At 44.9% G+C, this 17,805-nt stretch overlaps 1 protein-coding gene and 1 non-coding gene across 2 annotated transcripts; both read left to right on the forward strand.

Annotated features, from left to right (window-relative positions):
- Window positions 1-507: 507 nt before the first annotated feature.
- Window positions 508-8,579, forward strand: Serpine1 (serpin family E member 1). The gene is made up of 9 exons (XM_020173679.2): window positions 508-672; window positions 1,430-1,701; window positions 2,751-2,984; window positions 3,991-4,185; window positions 4,851-5,049; window positions 6,250-6,350; window positions 6,455-6,541; window positions 7,103-7,186; window positions 7,988-8,579. The coding sequence occupies exons 2-9, from the start codon at window positions 1,431-1,433 to the stop codon at window positions 8,023-8,025; spliced, it is 1,209 nt and encodes a 402-aa protein (XP_020029268.1). The 5' UTR covers window positions 508-672; window position 1,430; the 3' UTR covers window positions 8,026-8,579.
- On the forward strand, window positions 2,073-2,263 carry LOC141424365 (U2 spliceosomal RNA). Its single transcript, XR_012449311.1, has one exon. It is a non-coding gene; the product is annotated as a U2 spliceosomal RNA (small nuclear RNA).
- Window positions 8,580-17,805: the final 9,226 nt, after the last annotated feature.

Below are 17,805 nucleotides of genomic sequence, written 5' to 3' on the forward strand. Positions count from 1 at the left end.
AGAAGGGAGGGACAGACTTTCCTGGAGGTTGGCTGGAGCACACATGGGGCAGACAGCACTGGCAGAAAAAGTCCAAGGATTGTTAGCATCTTTAGTAACTCCATGGTGACCTGTTTCTCCAAAGGAAAAAGAGGACACATGAGCCATTTTTCTCCAAAGTGAGCACTAGGAAAGAGAGTCCCAAACACTGGGCATTGTGGGCCACGCGGCACCACCAGGGGTCAAGCTGGCAGAACGTCCAAAGAAAGGACACAGGTGGTCAAATCCAGGGAGGTCGTTGGACCAAGGCAATCAGGGATTACTCAATTGTTCCCAAGCCCTGTCACACACGTACACACATGCAGCAGCACGCACACACACACACAAATACACACACGCCCCAGCAAGTCCTGGAGAGGGAGGTGCCAAGGGGGCTGGACCGCTGCTTGCACAGACTTCCAGAGCCAGAAAGTGGGTGGGGCTGAAACATGAGTTCATCTATTTCCTGCTCACATCTGGTATAAAGGGAGGCAGTGGCCCAGGAGGAGCACAGCTGTGTCTGGCTGCAGGGTCAAGAACTCTGGGAAGAAGGAGAACTACACACACCCCCTCCAGCAACAGACAGCCACAAGCTCAGCGGCAGCCACCAAGCAGGACAAACCACCAATCACAAGGTGCCTTTGAGAACTTCAGGTAGGAGAAAGGCGAACTCTGTCTGGGGCTTAAGAAAGAGAACTTTCCTTCCCAGACTCTTCTCCATCACCCATCCCCATTTTTCCTGTTTTCTTTCCTGGAACCCTGTAGCCTTAGTCCACCCTGTACTAGCAGTGACCACAGGAGAGCAGGCAGGGTGATCAGACTCCACCAACAATAATATCACCCAAAAGCAAGGACCTCAACTCTTTCTGCACCTCTCCAGCAAAACCCTCTCAGGAAGAGATTTTTTATGCTGTTAGCTTTCATGAAAAAGAGTTGGGGAAACATGCTAAAAGAATTTAAAAGCTTCATGAAAATCAAAGATGACATATAATTTAGCCTTTCAGCCCACTGGAGGGGAAGGAAGATATACCAGGGTATCTTCCAAGATTCTCACAGATAAAAATGGGCTTAAGACTCTTTGGGTCATGCCTATAATCCCAGCACTCAGGAGGTTAAGGCAGGAGTTTGAGGCCAGCCTGGGCTACATAGGGAGACCCTGTCTCAAAAAAAAAAGAAAAAGAAAAAGGAGTAGGAGAGTAGGAAGGGCTGGCATCATTTCTTAATGACCCATCATTAATTTCTTAATGAATTTGGAGTTCATTTCTAAATGAACTCCAAATTTATCTGTTCATTTCTCACCTGCCAGCAGCAAACAAGGCACCTGAACATGGTTGGCATGGGTGGGTGCCATGCCCCTACTGGCAGTCTTCTAGAACTATCCCCTCATCAGATCCTCTTCCACTCATTCTAGGATGCAGATGTCTCCGGCCCTTGCCTGCCTCACCCTGGGCCTGGCCCTCGTCTTTGGTGAAGGGTATGCCTTGTACCTGCAGGAGTCTGAGGCAGCCCGCCTGGCCACAGACTTTGGAGTGAAGGTGTTCCAGCAGGTGGCACAGGCCTCCAAAGACCACAATGTGGTTTTCTCACCCTATGGGGTGACCTCGGTGCTGGCCATGTTGCAGCTGACCACAGGAGGAGACACCCAACAGCAGATCCAGGAGGCAATGGGATTCAAAATCCAAGGTGAAAGAGGGCAGAGTGAGAGGTGGGGAGTCAGGAGGTCCTCATAGATCAGGGCCCAAAGCAAGCAGAAGCTAGTCCAAGGCTGGCTATAGCTTCGCCAAGTAACGTCACATACAGCTGCAGTCCAGAGATGGCCCCATCTTCTTCCCACCACACCTTGGATCACTTAGCCTTGACCTGCCCAGGCATACAGGCCAGTGGATGTACCACTTATTAATGGTATAAACTTAATGCTGCTAAACCTCAGTTTTCTCATCTAGAGAATAGGGATAATAAAAAATGTTGACTGTACAGGACTGTGTAAATACTAAATAGAATTTAAAATATGAGGTTCTTAGCATAGCCATTATTATAAAAAAAATTTAGAGTTCATTGCTTCCTGACCTTTTGGTGAAGATAAAGTGTAGTATCTGTTGGTACCAATGTAATATCTGATACATCTTCTATCTGAGAACAATATTTTAAAGGTATTTTGGGAGCAGGGAGACAGAATAAGAGTAGGCATCGTCTGCTTCATGTATCAGCCTGGCACTACAGTAACTTTGGGAATTATGCACCTTCTCAGGGGACTTAAGAAAAAGAAGTTAGGGCCAGGCATGGTGGCTCACACCTGTAATTCCAGCTATGCAGGAGGCAGAAGTAGAAAGATTGAGTTCAGAGGCTAGCTGGGCAAAAGAATGAGAGTTGAAAAATAACTAAAGCAAAAAGGGCTGGGAGTGTGGATCAAGTGGTAGAACAGGCTTGCCTCGAAGGGACTAGGCCCTGAGTTCAAATCCCACACTGCCACAAAAATTTTTAGAATTCATACTTAAGAACAGAGAAAAATATTCTAACTAGAAGAAAGGATTAGGACTGTAGACTTCTAAGGAAAAGAGGGAGATGGTGAAGCGATTAAGGTTTGGAAAGGTCTCCTTCTAGAGACTCCTAGAGGGGCAGAAGAGCACCACCCGTCTGGGCAGGGCTGGGCCTCTCAGGGGGAGAATTGCCCAGCAGGGAGCCCTTGGCTCAATACGAGCCTAATGTACCCTGTCCTTCTTGCTCTGGCACAGACAAAAGTGTAGCCCTTGCCTTCCGTCAACTGCACAAGGAGCTCATGGGGCCATGGAACAAAGATGAGATCACCACCACAGATGCCATCTTTGTCCAGCGGGACGTGAAGCTGGTGGAAGGCTTCATGCCCCACTTCTTCCAGCTGTTCCGGACCACAGTCAAGCAGGTGGACTTCTCAGAGGTGGAGAGAGCCAGATACATCATCAATGACTGGGTGAAGAGACATACAAAAGGTGAGTGGGGAAATGAAGCCAGTCCCAAGGGCCTGCAGAGGAGGAGAATTCAGAAATAATTCCATGCATCCCAAGCACTTCTTTTCACGTGGACAGAAAGACAAGTGCTTTTAGAACCAAAGCATAATAGCTAATATTTTTCTTAACTAGGCTTTCTACAGAACCAATTCAGAGCTGGGTTTAGTGGCATACACTTGTAATCCCAGCACTCAGGAGGCTGAGGCAGAAGAATTGAGAGTTTGAAGCCAACTTGGGCTACAAAGCAAGACACTGTGTCAAAACAAACAAACAAAAACTGAAAATGTCTGGGGATGTAGCTTCAGACCAATTCAGGCCAGGTATATGGTACATGCCTCTAGTCCCAGCTGCTCAGGAGACTGAGGCAGGAGGATCACTTGAGCCCAGGAGTTCAAGACCAGCCTAGGCAACATAGAAAAAAACCTGGCTCAAAACAATGACAACAAAAACCCAACTCAACAAGCATCCATAAAAATGTGAGATTTAGTTGGAAATCAGTAACAACCAACAGGGCACCAGTGGGCTCACAATTATAATCCTAGCTACTTGGGAGACAGAGATCACAGTTCAAGGCCAGCCCGGGCAAATAGTTCATGAGACCTCCATCTCCAAAAAAATAACCAGAGCAAAGGTGTAGCTCAAGCAGTAGAGAGCCTGCTTTGCAAGCAGGAAGCCCTTAGTTCAAACTCCGGTCCCACCAAAAAAAAAAAGTAACCTCATAAGCACATACACAGGACTTCAAGGCTTTGCAGCTTATGGAGCAAAGGAAAGAGGGGAATAAAGGGAAGGTTTAAGTTTCCAACTCTGTTATCTCAGGGCCAAGAAAATTTGGTGAGCTAAAAGACTTCCTGAGACCCTAAGAAAGATAGAACAAATTGAAAGCAGCTGGATTGATTCATTTAGCCCTCCTCCATCTGCCCTTTGGGTCTCTTCAATTTATATCCATTTGAGGATATATAACTTCCTGATCACCTGTCTTTTTCCATAGGTATGATCACAGACTTACTCAGCAAAGGGGCTGTGGACCAACTGACACGCCTGGTGTTGGTGAATGCCCTCTACTTCAATGGCCAGTGGAAGACGCCCTTTCCAAAATCAGGCACCCACCACCGCCTCTTCCACAAGTTGGATGGCAGCACTGTCTCTGTGCCTATGATGGCCCAGACCAACAAGTTCAACTACAGTAAGTCCAAGATCCTCCTTCTCTACAACTCACAACTATAGCACATCGTCCCCAAGGTCTCCTGTGAACATGCAAAATGCCACCTTCCAAGGGAGGAAGATGACATGGAATGTTCCCCTCTAAGCCTAGAATACGCCCGTTTTAACAAATATTTCCTAAGCAGGAGGTAACAGAAAATGAGAACAGATGAAAGGAGTTTTCTCTCATGCCCAATGAAACTGAGATCTAGAAAAAAATTCTCCCAAGTCTACATCTGACTGGTCATTTCACTCTGTCTTTCATCTTCATGAATTTCTAGCGTGATTACATGGAGCCACAATTTCCCCCAATCCCAGCTGGGGAAAAGGCTGTGTGGAGGACTAAGAGAATGAGGATGGGAATTAATTAATGGCTGGATGTGGTGGAGAAGGGAGCAAACGTCAAGGTCGAAAAAGAGACAGAAACCAGAAGACATTGAATTGGCAGAACAGAAGGGAAATGGAAACGTTGAATGGGGGGCAGTGCCAGTGGGTAGGTGGTTGGGGGGAGCCTTAAAAGCCAGAATGTAGAGCCTAGCTTCCAGAAAGAGTGGAGAAGACAGGAGAACTAGCTGAAAACCTAGTGCTGGGTTGGAGTCAACAAAAGCTGGAGCCATATTTCAAGGCGCCATCTTGGTATCTTCACAGCTGAGTTCACCACCCCTGATGGCCACTACTATGACATCCTGGAATTGCCCTACCATGGAGAAACCCTCAGCATGTTTATTGCTGCTCCTTATGAAAAAAAAGTGCCTCTCTCTGCCCTCACCAACATTCTGGATGCTGAGCTCATCAGCCAGTGGAAAGGCAACATGACCAGACTGACCCGCCTCCTGGTTCTGCCCAAGTAAGCCCCCAAGATAGAATTTACCAATGCCCTAATCCCACCATCACCCCCTCCCCTGTCTCGTGGCTTTCTGAAATCACTGTCCCTATGTTTCCCAAATCTGTGATGCCTGCTGAGTGGAGACATGTGTGGGAGGCTGATGGGAAATACTCTAGCCTGGGTTTGATTATGACTTCTTGCATCATCATTCCTGCTTTCTGCTGGTGGGCAGGGGACAGATTTTGTAGACCATATTCCCACCCCAGCCATCCCAGTAAAAACCAGCCTAAAAGGGGAGCAGGGGAAATTATGGAGGGGGGCATATGTCTAAATAATGCTACATTCATTTATAAATGTCCTAAACTCCCACCCTCATCTCCTAGAGTCAACACTTAAACAAATGGAATGTCTGCAACTTCTGGCTGGGGTTCCAATAGAATAAATGTTTTTCAGTTCTCTGCAGAAACAAAGAGGGTGGAGAAGGCTGAGGCTGGATAATTTCAGAATTATAGGGAAGCTCCCGCCAGGCTTACCCTAAACTTCCAGATGCTAAAATGCTACTGTGCTCACATTCTTTTTCTTTCTTCTTTTTTTTTTCTTTTCTTTATTCATTTATTCATTTCTCTCTCTCTCTCTCTCTCTCTCTCTCTCTCTCTCTCTCTCTCTCTCTCTCTCTCTCTTTCTCTCTCCCCCCTTCCCTTCCCCTTCCTTCCTTCCTCCTTCTCTCTCTCCCTCTTTTCCTCCCTCCCTCTCTCTCTCATAAAAATTGAGGTAATTACTCATGCCCTGGTGGGAAGCAGAATTCTCAAAGCCTCACTGCTTGAGTCCTCTTGGGGTTAGACCTCAAAAATACAATCTACAGATCAGATTTTTGTTTCAACATCTTTGCAAGAGAATTTACCCTTGTCCACCCCCCTCCATCAGACTGAATAAAATTATGCTAAAAACTACTGCCTTATTTGAGGAAAGTAATTAGTCACAGCTTTGAGGGGGTAGAGAAATTGAAGAAGAATATTAATAAGTATTAGAAACCTCTGGCAAGGAGACAGACTTTGCAAATAGATTTGGGAAAAAAAAAAACAACTGACCTCCATCTCCCACATTGACATCAGTTCCTACCCTGTCCATATGCCTTGAGGGATACCTGGTGGGGCACTGGGAAAGGCAGGTGCTGCCAGCAAGAGGAGCCTGAGCTTGAGCTGTCTCCCATGCTATCTACAGATTCTCCCTGGAGACTGAAATTGACCTCAGGAGGCCCCTGGAGAACTTGGGAATGACCGACATGTTTAGCCCACACCTGGCAGACTTCACAAGTCTCTCAGGTGAGTGATTCTCTCTTACTCTGGTGGGCCATGGGGGCCCCTCAAAGAGGACAAAGGAGGCTCTGAGAGCAGCAGTTGATCTACCCTTGCGTCCCCTGTTTCAGACCAAGAGCTTCTCTACGTATCACAGGCACTGCAAAAAGTAAAGATTGAGGTGAACGAGAGTGGCACAGTGGCGTCCTCCTCCACAGGTGAGTCTGGCTCAGGTGAGGCTCCATCAGTCTTAGCCCAAGGCTTTCAGAACAGGCTACCACCTAGCAGTTTAATCACCCTGCAGGAAAATTAGTCTCCTAACCCAGAATGGACCCCACTGCCCTACTCCATATAGGCCTCTTCCCAGAGCACATGTCCTGTCTTTGACTTCCCCACCTGTTTCTCAACCTGGAAAATAGATCTGCTTCCCTGGGACTCTGTTTCCTCACCCATGGCCCCTGAGGTCCCTGACTTTGAAAAGGTCCCCAATGGAAAGCCTGAGTTGGTCTTACTGTGGGGCCCAAACTAAAGGAATTTGCTTATCAAGAAGCCCTAAGTATTTTTGTAAGTGAACAACTGATAGATCTCCACCAAATTCTTGGAGAAAACAGGTCTCAGAGGATGTCCCCAAATTTTTAAGGCCCATATTCAAGAGAGCAAAGAAGCTTCCTGAAAATTCCCTCCCAGTGTTGCCCTCAGATAGAAGGCTGGTGTCATCAGATTACGTGGCACCAGTGCAGACACACCTGTGTCCTAAGATATTGTCCCTTCTCTTCCAGCCATTCTAGTCTCAGCCCGCATGGCCCCGGAGGAGATCATCATGGATCGGCCCTTCCTCGTTGTAGTTCGACACAACCCCACAGGTGAGCCTAGAATCCCACAATGTCCCCTGTCTTCCCACCATTCTTTTTTCTCATTGCTGGGGATTGAACCCAGGGCTTTGTGCATGCTAGACAAGCATTTTACACTGAGCCACATCCCCAGCTCTTGGTTTGTTTGGTTTTTTTTTTTCTTTTTTGTTATTTGACTTTTTGCAGGCACTGGGGTTTGAACTCAGGGCCTCACACTTATAGGCAGGCTGCCAACCTGCTTGAGCCATTCTGCCAGCCCTCTTTTTGTGTTGGATATTTTCAAGGTAGGGTTTTTTGAACTATTTGCCCAGAGCTGGCTTCAAACTCTGATCCTCCTGATCTCTGCTTCCTGAGTAGCTAGGATTATAGGCTGGAGCCACCGGTGCCCGGCTGCCCTTGGTTTTTTGAGATATGGTCTATGTGGCTCAGGCTGGCCTTAAACTCACAATGTAGTCCAGGCTGGCCTTGAACTTGAAATTCTCCTCCTTTCACCGTGGGAGTGCTGAAAACATAGTCTTTCACCACCACACCCAGCCATCCCACCATTCTTTTCTAGTGCCCCAGTCCAAATAAATGTAGACACCCTCTAGACCCTTAAGGACTCTGGGCAAAAATTCTGGAACTTTCAGTTTCATTCCTCTCCTAAGAGGAGGCAGCACTCTGTCATAGACCATGCAGTGCTGAGACCCCAGGCCTAAATTTAGTCACTTTAGTATCTGTGATTCCAAACAGCTAATCCGTCTTCTCAGACCTCAGTTCATCCACAAACATCAAGCTTCCTGTTCTCAACTCCCATGATTCCTCCACCCACAGGGACAGTCCTTTTCATGGGCCAAGTGATGGAACCCTGAGCATGAGAAAAGAAGCCCTTACCTGGGACAAAACTGGAGATGTATCTAAAGAGAAGAAACTGAAGAATTTTTGTTTTAATGCCTTGTTCCACAGAAAAACAAGACATTTGCCCTCCTCTCCACCCCCGCAACACAATGCTCTTTCCCATGAGCCTCTCAAAGGAGTGGGAGGACCTTTGAGTCTAGGTAGAGAACCTGGGAGAGACCCTGTAGCATGAAGGTCTCCAATTCAGACTGTAAAACCCAGGGAACCACTGGCACAGCTGCTTCTACCCATCTCTCTTTAGACCTGGTTCTCACCAAGGCCCTGGCAGAATGGAACCACAAGGCTTACAGTTTTTGTGTGCCTGGTGGAAACGATTTGTGTTTCAGTCACGCTGCTGTCACTCTTGTATGCACTGTCTGCCACTGCTGCGGGGGCTGGCGATCAGCCAAACAAGGCCAATGGAAGAAAGACTCTTTCATCTCAAGGTCCACTCCAGGACTGACCACCTTGCCTGGATTAGAGGGGCTGTGGACTGGAAGAAAACCCACCTAAAGCCAAGCCTCCCCACCCCCACCCCACCCTTCCCAGAAATAGCGTACATGTATTGTTTCAGAGTGTAGGTGACTTGTTTACTTATAGAAGCAGGTTTTTGCTTCCCACAAACTTTATTTTTGCAGGAACAGAGGAAGAAAGGTCAAATGTTTGCCTGGCTCTTCACCCCAATCCCCTGGTGGGGGAGGGTGGGATGCCAGGGGTGTGCTTGAATATTTATCACTTCCTTGCCCTTGTGTGATTGTTAGAGAGAAAGAGGACTATTAAGAAAAATTATTTAAGCTTATGCATAGTGTTCCTCCGTGGTCTGTGTCACTGTATCTCAGGAGTTTGGCACTCCACCATCATACCCCTCTGGGTGGCAGGAGTGATGGGGGCCACATTGCCACCTTGTGGCAGCCTGAGCCCCATGGTTTCTCTCTACTCTTTTTGATCAGTTAGGGCCCCTGCCAAGGTGATCTAACTGCAGTCCTCCTTAGAGACCAAAAGGATGAGATGGATGAGAAAGACCTGAGTGAGGACAAAGTGGTTTCAAATTTTTCCAATATATTTAGGAGCAGAATGCAAGGGGCTGCACGACCTACCAGGACAGAACTTTCTCCAATTACAGGGTGACTCACAGCCGCACTGGTGACTCACTTCAATGTGTCATTTCCGGCTGCTGTATGTGAGCAGTGGACACGTGAGGGGGGGAGGTTGAAAGAGACAGCCAGCTTCGACTTAACCACCTTAGTTAGATAATGTTTTTGCAAACCTGGGGGTATAGCACGAAGGCCAATTTATTGAAGAATTGAACATGGATGTGACATGAATGTAATGTAACAGAAGCTTAGTCATCATCCCACCCTGCTCTTCATGGAAAAATCCTCACTCTTTGGTTTCTGTTCATTTGTTTGTTTTTCCTTATGCACTGGACAGTGACAGGCACACACCACACCTATAGGGGTCCCCAAATGTGGGAACAAACATTCTTGAAATTGTGTTGATTATATATGCTTTTTCACTTTTGATATATAAATAAGTAAAAATGTTTTTTTTTAAATAATAAATACAAAAACATGTCAAAGCGGTCCCTGTGTCACCTTCTGTGTCAAAAGGAATCAAAACTCTGTTGACTTATAGACCTCTCAGGTGGCAGAGATCTTGGTGAAACACACACACAGGTACAGATGTGTTGACCTGCAGCAGGTGAGCCCATGAGTCAGGTCCCCAAGGACCTGTTGGGGGTGGGGCTTAATTCTCCCCTGGGAATTATCCTTAAAAAGGAAAGAGGGGCCTGGGGGTATAGCTCAGTGGTAGAGCATGTGCTTAGCACTCATGAAGAACTGGGTTCCATCCCTGGTACAGAAAGCAAGGAGTGAAGAGAGGGGGAGGGGGAGGGGAGGAGAGGGAAGGGAAGGGAGAGGAGAGAAAGAAAGAAAGAAAAGGAAGGAAGGAAGGAAGGAAGAAAAGAAAGAGGGAGGAGGGGGAGAAGGGGGAGGAGTGGGACGGGAGAGAAGGGAAGGAGAGAGATTCCCCAAAACACCTTCCACCTATGCAGGCAGGATTGGTCATAGTCATTGTCCCTGTGGGCTGTCAAGTTTATCCATATCATCTCCTTCTACCAAATAACCCACCCCCCCATCAACCTACCCTTGCTCCCATTTCTCCTGCTCCAGCCCAAGTTCTACTTTCTCTACCTAGGGCTCCCCTTGAATGCAGCCATCATGATCACTCTCAACTTGACCCTGAACAGGTTGTCCTTGTCCTGGTCCTTAACCATGCTTGCATTCATGTGTGCTCTGTATGTTCACATGTGTGTGGCTTACCTTCCCCAACCCCACCTGATGTGTTCCCTGAAAATAAGGCTCTTTTTTTAAATATATATATACTCAATATCTTCCTAAAAACAGCTTCCTGAAGTCTTTTATTCGCTACCTCCAGTTTGTTGCTTTTGTTATCCAGTGCTGGGATCCAATCCAAGGCCTCAGCATGTTAGATAAGTGCTCTACCACTGAGCTACACCCTTAGGCCCCTCCAGTGTTTTGAAGGCTCCTGGTAGAGGGTACACTTTCCCCAGTCTGTTTCTGTTCATATATTTAAAACTAATTTTAACTGAAAAAAAAAATACCAGTAACTGTCAAAAGTGTGTGCTCTCCATCTCTAGAACCCTAAAGATAGAATGAATAAACCCAGCCTTCAGGATACCCAGTTTTTTGAGATAGGGTCTCCTGTGCAGCCCAGGCTGACCTCAAACTCATGATCCTCCTGCTACAGCCTCTTGAGTGCTGGGATTAGAGGTCCACGTGCCACTACCCCCAGTTCCCTACTTCATTTCTGAATAGGAACTAATTACCTGAGGGTTTGGAGTCTAAACACAGGCTGGTAGTTAAGAGGTAGTGGGGTAGGCAAGCCCTCTACCACTTTAGCCATGCCTCTAGTCCTTTTTTTTTTGCTTTACTTATTTTTCAGGTAGGTGCTCCTGTTTTTGCCCCGGACCAGCCTCAGACCAAGATCTTCCTACTACCTACATCCTCCTACATCTTCCCACATAATTGGGCTCACAGACATGCACCACCACACCTAGCTACTGGTTGAGATGGGGTCTCACTAACTCTTGCCTGGGCTGACCCTGAACCTCAATTCTTCCAATCTCTGCCTCCCAAGTAGCTGGGATTACAGGTGTGAGCCACCTCACCTGTTCCAAGGGATTTTTTAATGATAAAAAACACATGCTCATAGTAAGCATCCAAATAATATAAAAGATAAAAGTAGAGACATCATAGATCCTCACTTTTGGGAGTATTGCTTTAGAACTTTGCTAAGTATTTGAAAGTATAGTAAAAATATTCTGCTTTGAAGGGCTGAGAGTATAGCCCAGTGGTAGAGCACTTGCCTAGCACCATCCACAAGGCCCTTGGATTAATCACCAGCTATATATATGGATATGTATGATGTATATGGTTCTATGGTTCTTTTAAGAAGCTTCTATTCCTAAAATTGTGTGATTCTAGCAACACAAACATTTTCCAATGGTACAAAACAATCAAACGTGATAATTTTGCCTGGTGGAAAATCTTACCTTTTCTCAAGCTTAAATAAGACCTGGCAACATTTATTTCCTACAGAAGTCTACTGCTATGAATACAGACAGATTTTTTTTAGACTGTGAACTAATGAACATTCAACATGTATTAAAGGCCTTCCTACTGCCTCTCTTATTCCTGTTTCCCTTTTTAGGGTTAATCCAGAGCATCCTTGGGCACCTCCATCATGATGGGTTATGATATTCAAAGGAGATACAGTTGTTGGGAGGGCCTCTTTTTATGGATTTTTCTCTTCTATTTGCCTTTATCCAACTTTCTCTTCTCTCATAAGACTCTTGATGTAGTGAGAGGAGCCCCAAAGTCAAATCTAACTTGGAAGGGTCTTCTCTTCTTGAAACCGAGAGGGAACTGGGGCAAGAGATCTGGAATGGGTTGTTCAGTAACATTACTTCCCGCTTTAGAGAGAGAAGCTGTCTTGTACCCTCCTGAGTTTTCATAATTCTTCTGATAGTCTCACTATGCAACTGGCAAGCTTTGTAGGGCAAAATATGGTTGTGAAACTAGAGACTCAAAGGCCATAGTGCCACTAGATTTGCTGGCTTAGCCCTGAGTTGCAAACACCAGATGTGGCTTGATTGAGTTCACAAGAGTGTTCTACACTGAGATTTGTGGCCAAAACTTCAGCTGATACTAGATTATTCCTCTTCCTCTTATACAGGACCCTCTTTGGGCTCATAATGGGTAGCTGGGGTTATGAAGGCAACAGTCCAAGAATTCAGGGACATTACAACCCAGGTGTATCCTTTGACCTCCTTATGCCCTGAAAATGTGACCAATTCTAGGCATTGAGCTGTTGAAGAGTGACCTATTTATAACAGATTTTCTTAGAAACTTAGAGACTGCACAAAATGCTTCCAAAAGCAGGACAAGTAAGCCCTAATTTTGCAGTATACAGTTCAAAAACTGTTCAAACATGCTGAGAGGACTCAAGAAAAAAAGGATTCTTCAAAGAGCCCCCTCACCACAGAGGACATTTGCACCAGGGCCTGCCCCATTTAACAGGCTCTCGCTCTTTTCAGGGATCTTGAGGACAAAGATGAGGTGGCCTCACAGCATGAGGCCTGACCGCCCTGTTTGACTTTGCCTTGGCCCCCTTCCTTGGCTGCTCAAAGTTCTTCTTTTCTCTGTCTCTTTAGAGATGAAAAGCTAACAAGATCTGCCTCCAACTGCTATTCCTGCAGATTCCTTGAAAACCTCACACAGTGGAATTATTGATCTGCTTATGGGCGGGCAAGGAGTATAAATGTTGTAAATCCCTCCATGGTAAAAATGTTCTTTTAAGATGAAATTTGTCAAGGAGACAAGATTTGTTTTCTAACATCCTCCCCCAACTTTGAGGTAGGGTCTCACTATGTAGCCCAGGCTGGCCTGAAACTGGAGATCCAACTACTTTGGCCTCTCAAGTACAGGAATTCAAGGTGTACACCATTGTTCCCAGTCAAACCATTTTTACAAGTGGTTTACAAGTAAGTTTTGTTGTAATGATAGTGGCAGACATTTATGTAGAAATGAGGAAACTTAAGACACAGAGGGGCTGAGTAACTTGCTGTTGTTATTTGGAGAACTATTATTATTACTGGCCGGTACTGATTGTTGAACTCAGGGTTTCCTACTTACTAAGCAGGTATGTTACTACTTCAGTCACTCTGCTATCCCTGAGTATTTTATTATTATTATTATTTTGCAGTGCTGGGGCTTGAACTCAGGGCCTACATCTTGAACCACTCTACCAGCCCTTCTTTTTGTGATGGATTTTTTTCAAGATAGGGTCTCTCGAACTATTTGCCTGGACTGGCTTCGAACCACCATCCTCCTGATCTCTGCCTCCTGAGTAGCTAGGATTACGGGTGTGAGCACCAGCGCCCAGCCTGAGAAGTATTATTTTTGAGACATGGTCTATGCTGCCTCATTGGGTCTTGAACTCCTGGGCATTAGTGACCCTCTTGCCTTGTCCTGTGCATGCCAATATGCAACAGTTTCTGCTGTTATTATCATTATTACTTAACAGTCCAGGTAGTGGGACATCTCTGTCTTTCTTGCTGCTACACTATTGCCTCTCTCTGGGATATCTGTGAATAGGCACAAGTCACCCTGGACACCAAGAAGGGCTCTGACACAATCAAATATATTGGTGGTACCCTCATGTGCCAAGTCACCATCACCACCTGTGTTTATACAAGTCAGTCCACACAACTTCCTGGATGGAATCTGTTATTCCCCAGCCACCAGATGGCGCTTTGACTCTAATACAAGGCTCCACTCTGGAGCAAAGTAGCTATGGCTTCAACTAAAATCTTGCCAAGTTTGAACTTCATTCAATTGAACAAGAATTTATTTAAAGGCTGAACTTTATATTGGGTACTGTGAAGCATTAAAAAAATAAAAAGTATAAGGAATGCTTGTTAAAATCCATACCTAAGGCAAACAGATGCCAGAAAGCTGAAAAGCCATCCAAGCCATTGCAAGAGTGATTGAAAGGAACATTCTAGAAATGATTGTTATAGTCTAGACTAGAATGTAAGGGCTTGCCAGAGGAGAGGATGTTTAGAGATGGATTTGTGTCTGTAGGTAGGCAGTAGTAGAACATTCCAGAAAACATCCAGAAAGGCAAACTTAGGGCAAAAGACAGGTTCAAAGGACACATGTGAGAATGAAGTCTCAAGCTGCTGACTTGGTTTCTGTTGCTCCCTCCCTCCTCTGATAACCCAGCCAGTGTTTTCTCCTTCTCTTGCATACATTGGTCTAGTTACACAACTCTTATCTATGTCCCTTGAATAAGCCAGGCTTTCATGTGACTCTTCATGTCCTACCAGTGGGAAAGGCATTAATCCGTCCTAATGACCCAACACTCATCATATTGAGGAATTAAGAGTCCAACACAGGAATTGGGGGGGGTGCACTCAAACCATAACAATAAACATCTATACAGATCAGAACTGAAGCTAGTCAACACACACTATGCTGGATGATGGGAAGAAATGAAAGATGCCTATGACACCATCCCACAAGGAGCTTGCAACCAAGATGAAGAGATGAGACTGACTCATATATTAGGTTGGCAGACAATAGGGCATGATAAGGAAATTTACCAGGCAGTTCTCAGTTACCTGCAGCAGAAACCAGCTTTGGCTAATTGAATCCCAGATGGAAATTGGGGAGCTTGGAGAATTTCCATGACAGCCAGAGAATCAAATCTCGTACTAGGAAAATGTCTCAAATCATACCTGTGTCCCCCACCCCTCCCCTCACTGGACACAGGACACCGTCAGGGCCACTGTACTGCCACCTGCTCTGACCCTCTGCCAGAGACTTCCATTCTCTCCTAGACCAAAAAATGGGCAAGCACATGGATAGGCAGAGCCCAGCAGACCATGCCTATGTTATACCCATAAAGAAGGCTGCAAAAGAAGCTCTAGACATTTCAAATGGTACAATGTGGGGGTGTCTAGATGGGGAGTTCTCAAACTCTAAGAGGGTAGTTAGAGCCTGGGAGGTGAAAAAGAATGATAAACATCTACCACAGAAAATACTCAAATCCTTAGGACTGCACGGAACAGCATATGACAAAGTCCCATAGGATTTCTCAAAACAATAAAAATAAACTGCCAGTGACATCGTCAGGGAACTATGAACTACTCCCATGGTTTGAATGATGGCAAAATTCATGTTGATTATTAAGAGCTGTGGGCTTTGGGAGGTAATTGAGCAATCCTTGTGAATGGGATTGGGTACTTTATAAAAGGATTTGAAGGGGAGAGTTCACACTTTTTTCTTCTCTTTTCTTTTCTTCTACCACCCTTGCCCTGGTCTCTTCCACCATGTGAGGACACAGCAACAAGGTACCATCTTGGAAGCACAAAGCAACCCTCATAACCAAACCTCTTGGTGCCTTGATCTAGGACAATTTTGAGAAATAAATTTCTTTTTTTTTTTGTTTTATTTTCTTTCTATTTTTTGTTTTATTTTCTTTGGGGTTTTTGGCAGCACTGGGGTTTGAACTCAAGACTTCATGCTTGCTAGGCAAGTGCTCTATCACTTGAGCCATGCCTCTAGCCCTTTTTTGCTCTACTTATTTTTCAGATAGGCTCTTGTGCTTTGGCCAGGGGACAGCCTCAGACCAAGATCATTATAGCTGGGATGACAACTGTGGCCTCCCATTGTAGCTGAGATGACAGGCAAATACCACCACACCTAGCTTACTGAGATGGGATCTCGCCAACTTTTTGCCCAGGCTGGCCTTGAACTGAGATCCTCCTGATCGCTGCCTCACAAGTAGCTGGGATTACAAGCATGAGTCATCATGCCTGATTAATTTCTGCTGTTTAAAAACTACTCAATCTGAAGCATTATATTGTAGCAGCATAAATGGACTAAGACAGGTACTTAAAGAATAGGCCAAGAGTGGGTGCACAGAGCATTACACGAGGGAAAAACATGGCTCATACTTTCATAAAAACAGAAGCATCAGGAGCCATCTGGACCTCCATCCCAACCACTACAGGAACCATCTCTACAATCACACAAGGGAAGGTGTGGATATAGGGGTGTCAGCATAGCTTGGAGGATGCCAATATAAACATCACTAGCTCCAAAGGAGAATCTTATCTCTTCCATTTTTCCAATTTATACAAAAGGAATCACTGATCCTCCAGGTTCATCTTTAATTCTTCTCCCTTCTTCCCTACTTATACAAATGGTCAACTTCAGCTGATTGGTCCCATTTTTATCCTTGTGCTTGGATTCCCCAAACCACTTCCTGTATGATCTTCCAGACTTCCATTTGTCTTTTCAAATTGTTCCACGTATTACTATATGATTAATGTTCTTAATGTAGCTTTCATGAAGTGATTCACCAGCTCAGACAACCATAATGACTCCCAATTGCCCACTGTATCAAATCTAAACACATCTCCATGCACCAACTAGCTCAGAGATGCTCTACATCCATCACTCACTAATGATGAAGAAATATGTCCATGATCTTCCAACCAGTCTCAGTCACTCGATTTGTTTTTTCTTTTTTTTCTTTTTTTTTTTTGTGGCACTGGGGTTTGAACTCAGAGCTTTGTGCTTGCTAGGCAGGTGCTCTACAACTTGAGCCATGCCCCCAGCACACCTTATCTGCTTTCTTTCTTCTTCTTTTTTCTTTTTTTGATTTGTTTTTTGACATGAACAAAAGCCATATTTTAACAATTTTCTCATGATCTTCTGCAGTTAGATATATCACATTGAAATGAGTAATTCTACAACATGTCACTTTCCAAGGACTGTAGAATTTTATATCTCTAGAGCTTCCAGATTTTGGTAGGACTGGGGATGGTGGTTCACTCCTGCAATCTCAGCACGTAAGAGGCTAAGGCAGGAGGATTGTGAGTTCAAGGCTAAACTCCAACAGGCTGTTGGCTAGCTCTCTACTGCATGCTTTTATCCCACTGTTCATTACTTTGTTATATACTTCCTCTGCCTCTCTATGATGGGCATAATTCTTTTTATTTGTGTTGCCTTCTTTCTTCTAGTCCTTCTTTCCACTCCATAATGATTTAGACTTTCTAATTCTAGCAACTTGCTTTATTTACCTTATTCATCACCTAATAAATAATTCCAAGATAATTCAGCCACCTATCTATGCCATTGGCAAGATATCCCATTGGCATATGCCATATATCTTTGCTACCCAGTTAGCAAGCATAAGCTATAGATAGGAGAAAGGAAAATGAAAAAGGAAGAAAAAAATAAAAGAGGAAATAAGTTGAGAAGGGAAAATAATAACTACCATTATCAAGTGTTTACAGTGTGCCATTTACTTTCTATATATTACCTCTAATCCTCAGAACCACCTTACAAAATATATACTGCTGTCTTCCTTTTTAAAATAAGATGGAGAGTTCAATGGCTCACCTGAGCCTATACATCTTAGTAAGGATTAGAGATTAAAAAAAATTGCATCCCAGGTTAATTAGCCCTCCAACATTTTGCCACTATGGAGTTGCCCCCTCCATACCAAAGAACAAGAAAAACAAAGTGAAGACAGGTAAGTCTTTACCTGTCTTTAGCTCCTCAAAAATAGTACAGCATATGTTGCCAACAACTATCTAGAAATAGATACAATTGTTTTCCCCCTTATCCAGCTTTACTTTCTGTGGTTTCAATTTCCTG

This window comes from Castor canadensis, chromosome 6 (genome assembly GCF_047511655.1).
Source record: "Castor canadensis chromosome 6, mCasCan1.hap1v2, whole genome shotgun sequence".
NCBI classification, from domain to species: Eukaryota; Metazoa; Chordata; class Mammalia; order Rodentia; family Castoridae; genus Castor; species Castor canadensis.

Coding starts and splice junctions, on each gene's coding strand:
- Serpine1 (XM_020173679.2), top strand. CDS start 1,431: ATGCAGATGTCTCCGGCCCTTGCCTGCCTCACCCTGGGCCTGGCCCTC. Junction 2,985..3,990: donor GGTGAAGAGACATACAAAAG/GTGAGTGGGGAA, acceptor CTTTTTCCATAG/GTATGATCACAGACTTACTC. Junction 6,542..7,102: donor AGTGGCGTCCTCCTCCACAG/GTGAGTCTGGCT, acceptor CTTCTCTTCCAG/CCATTCTAGTCTCAGCCCGC.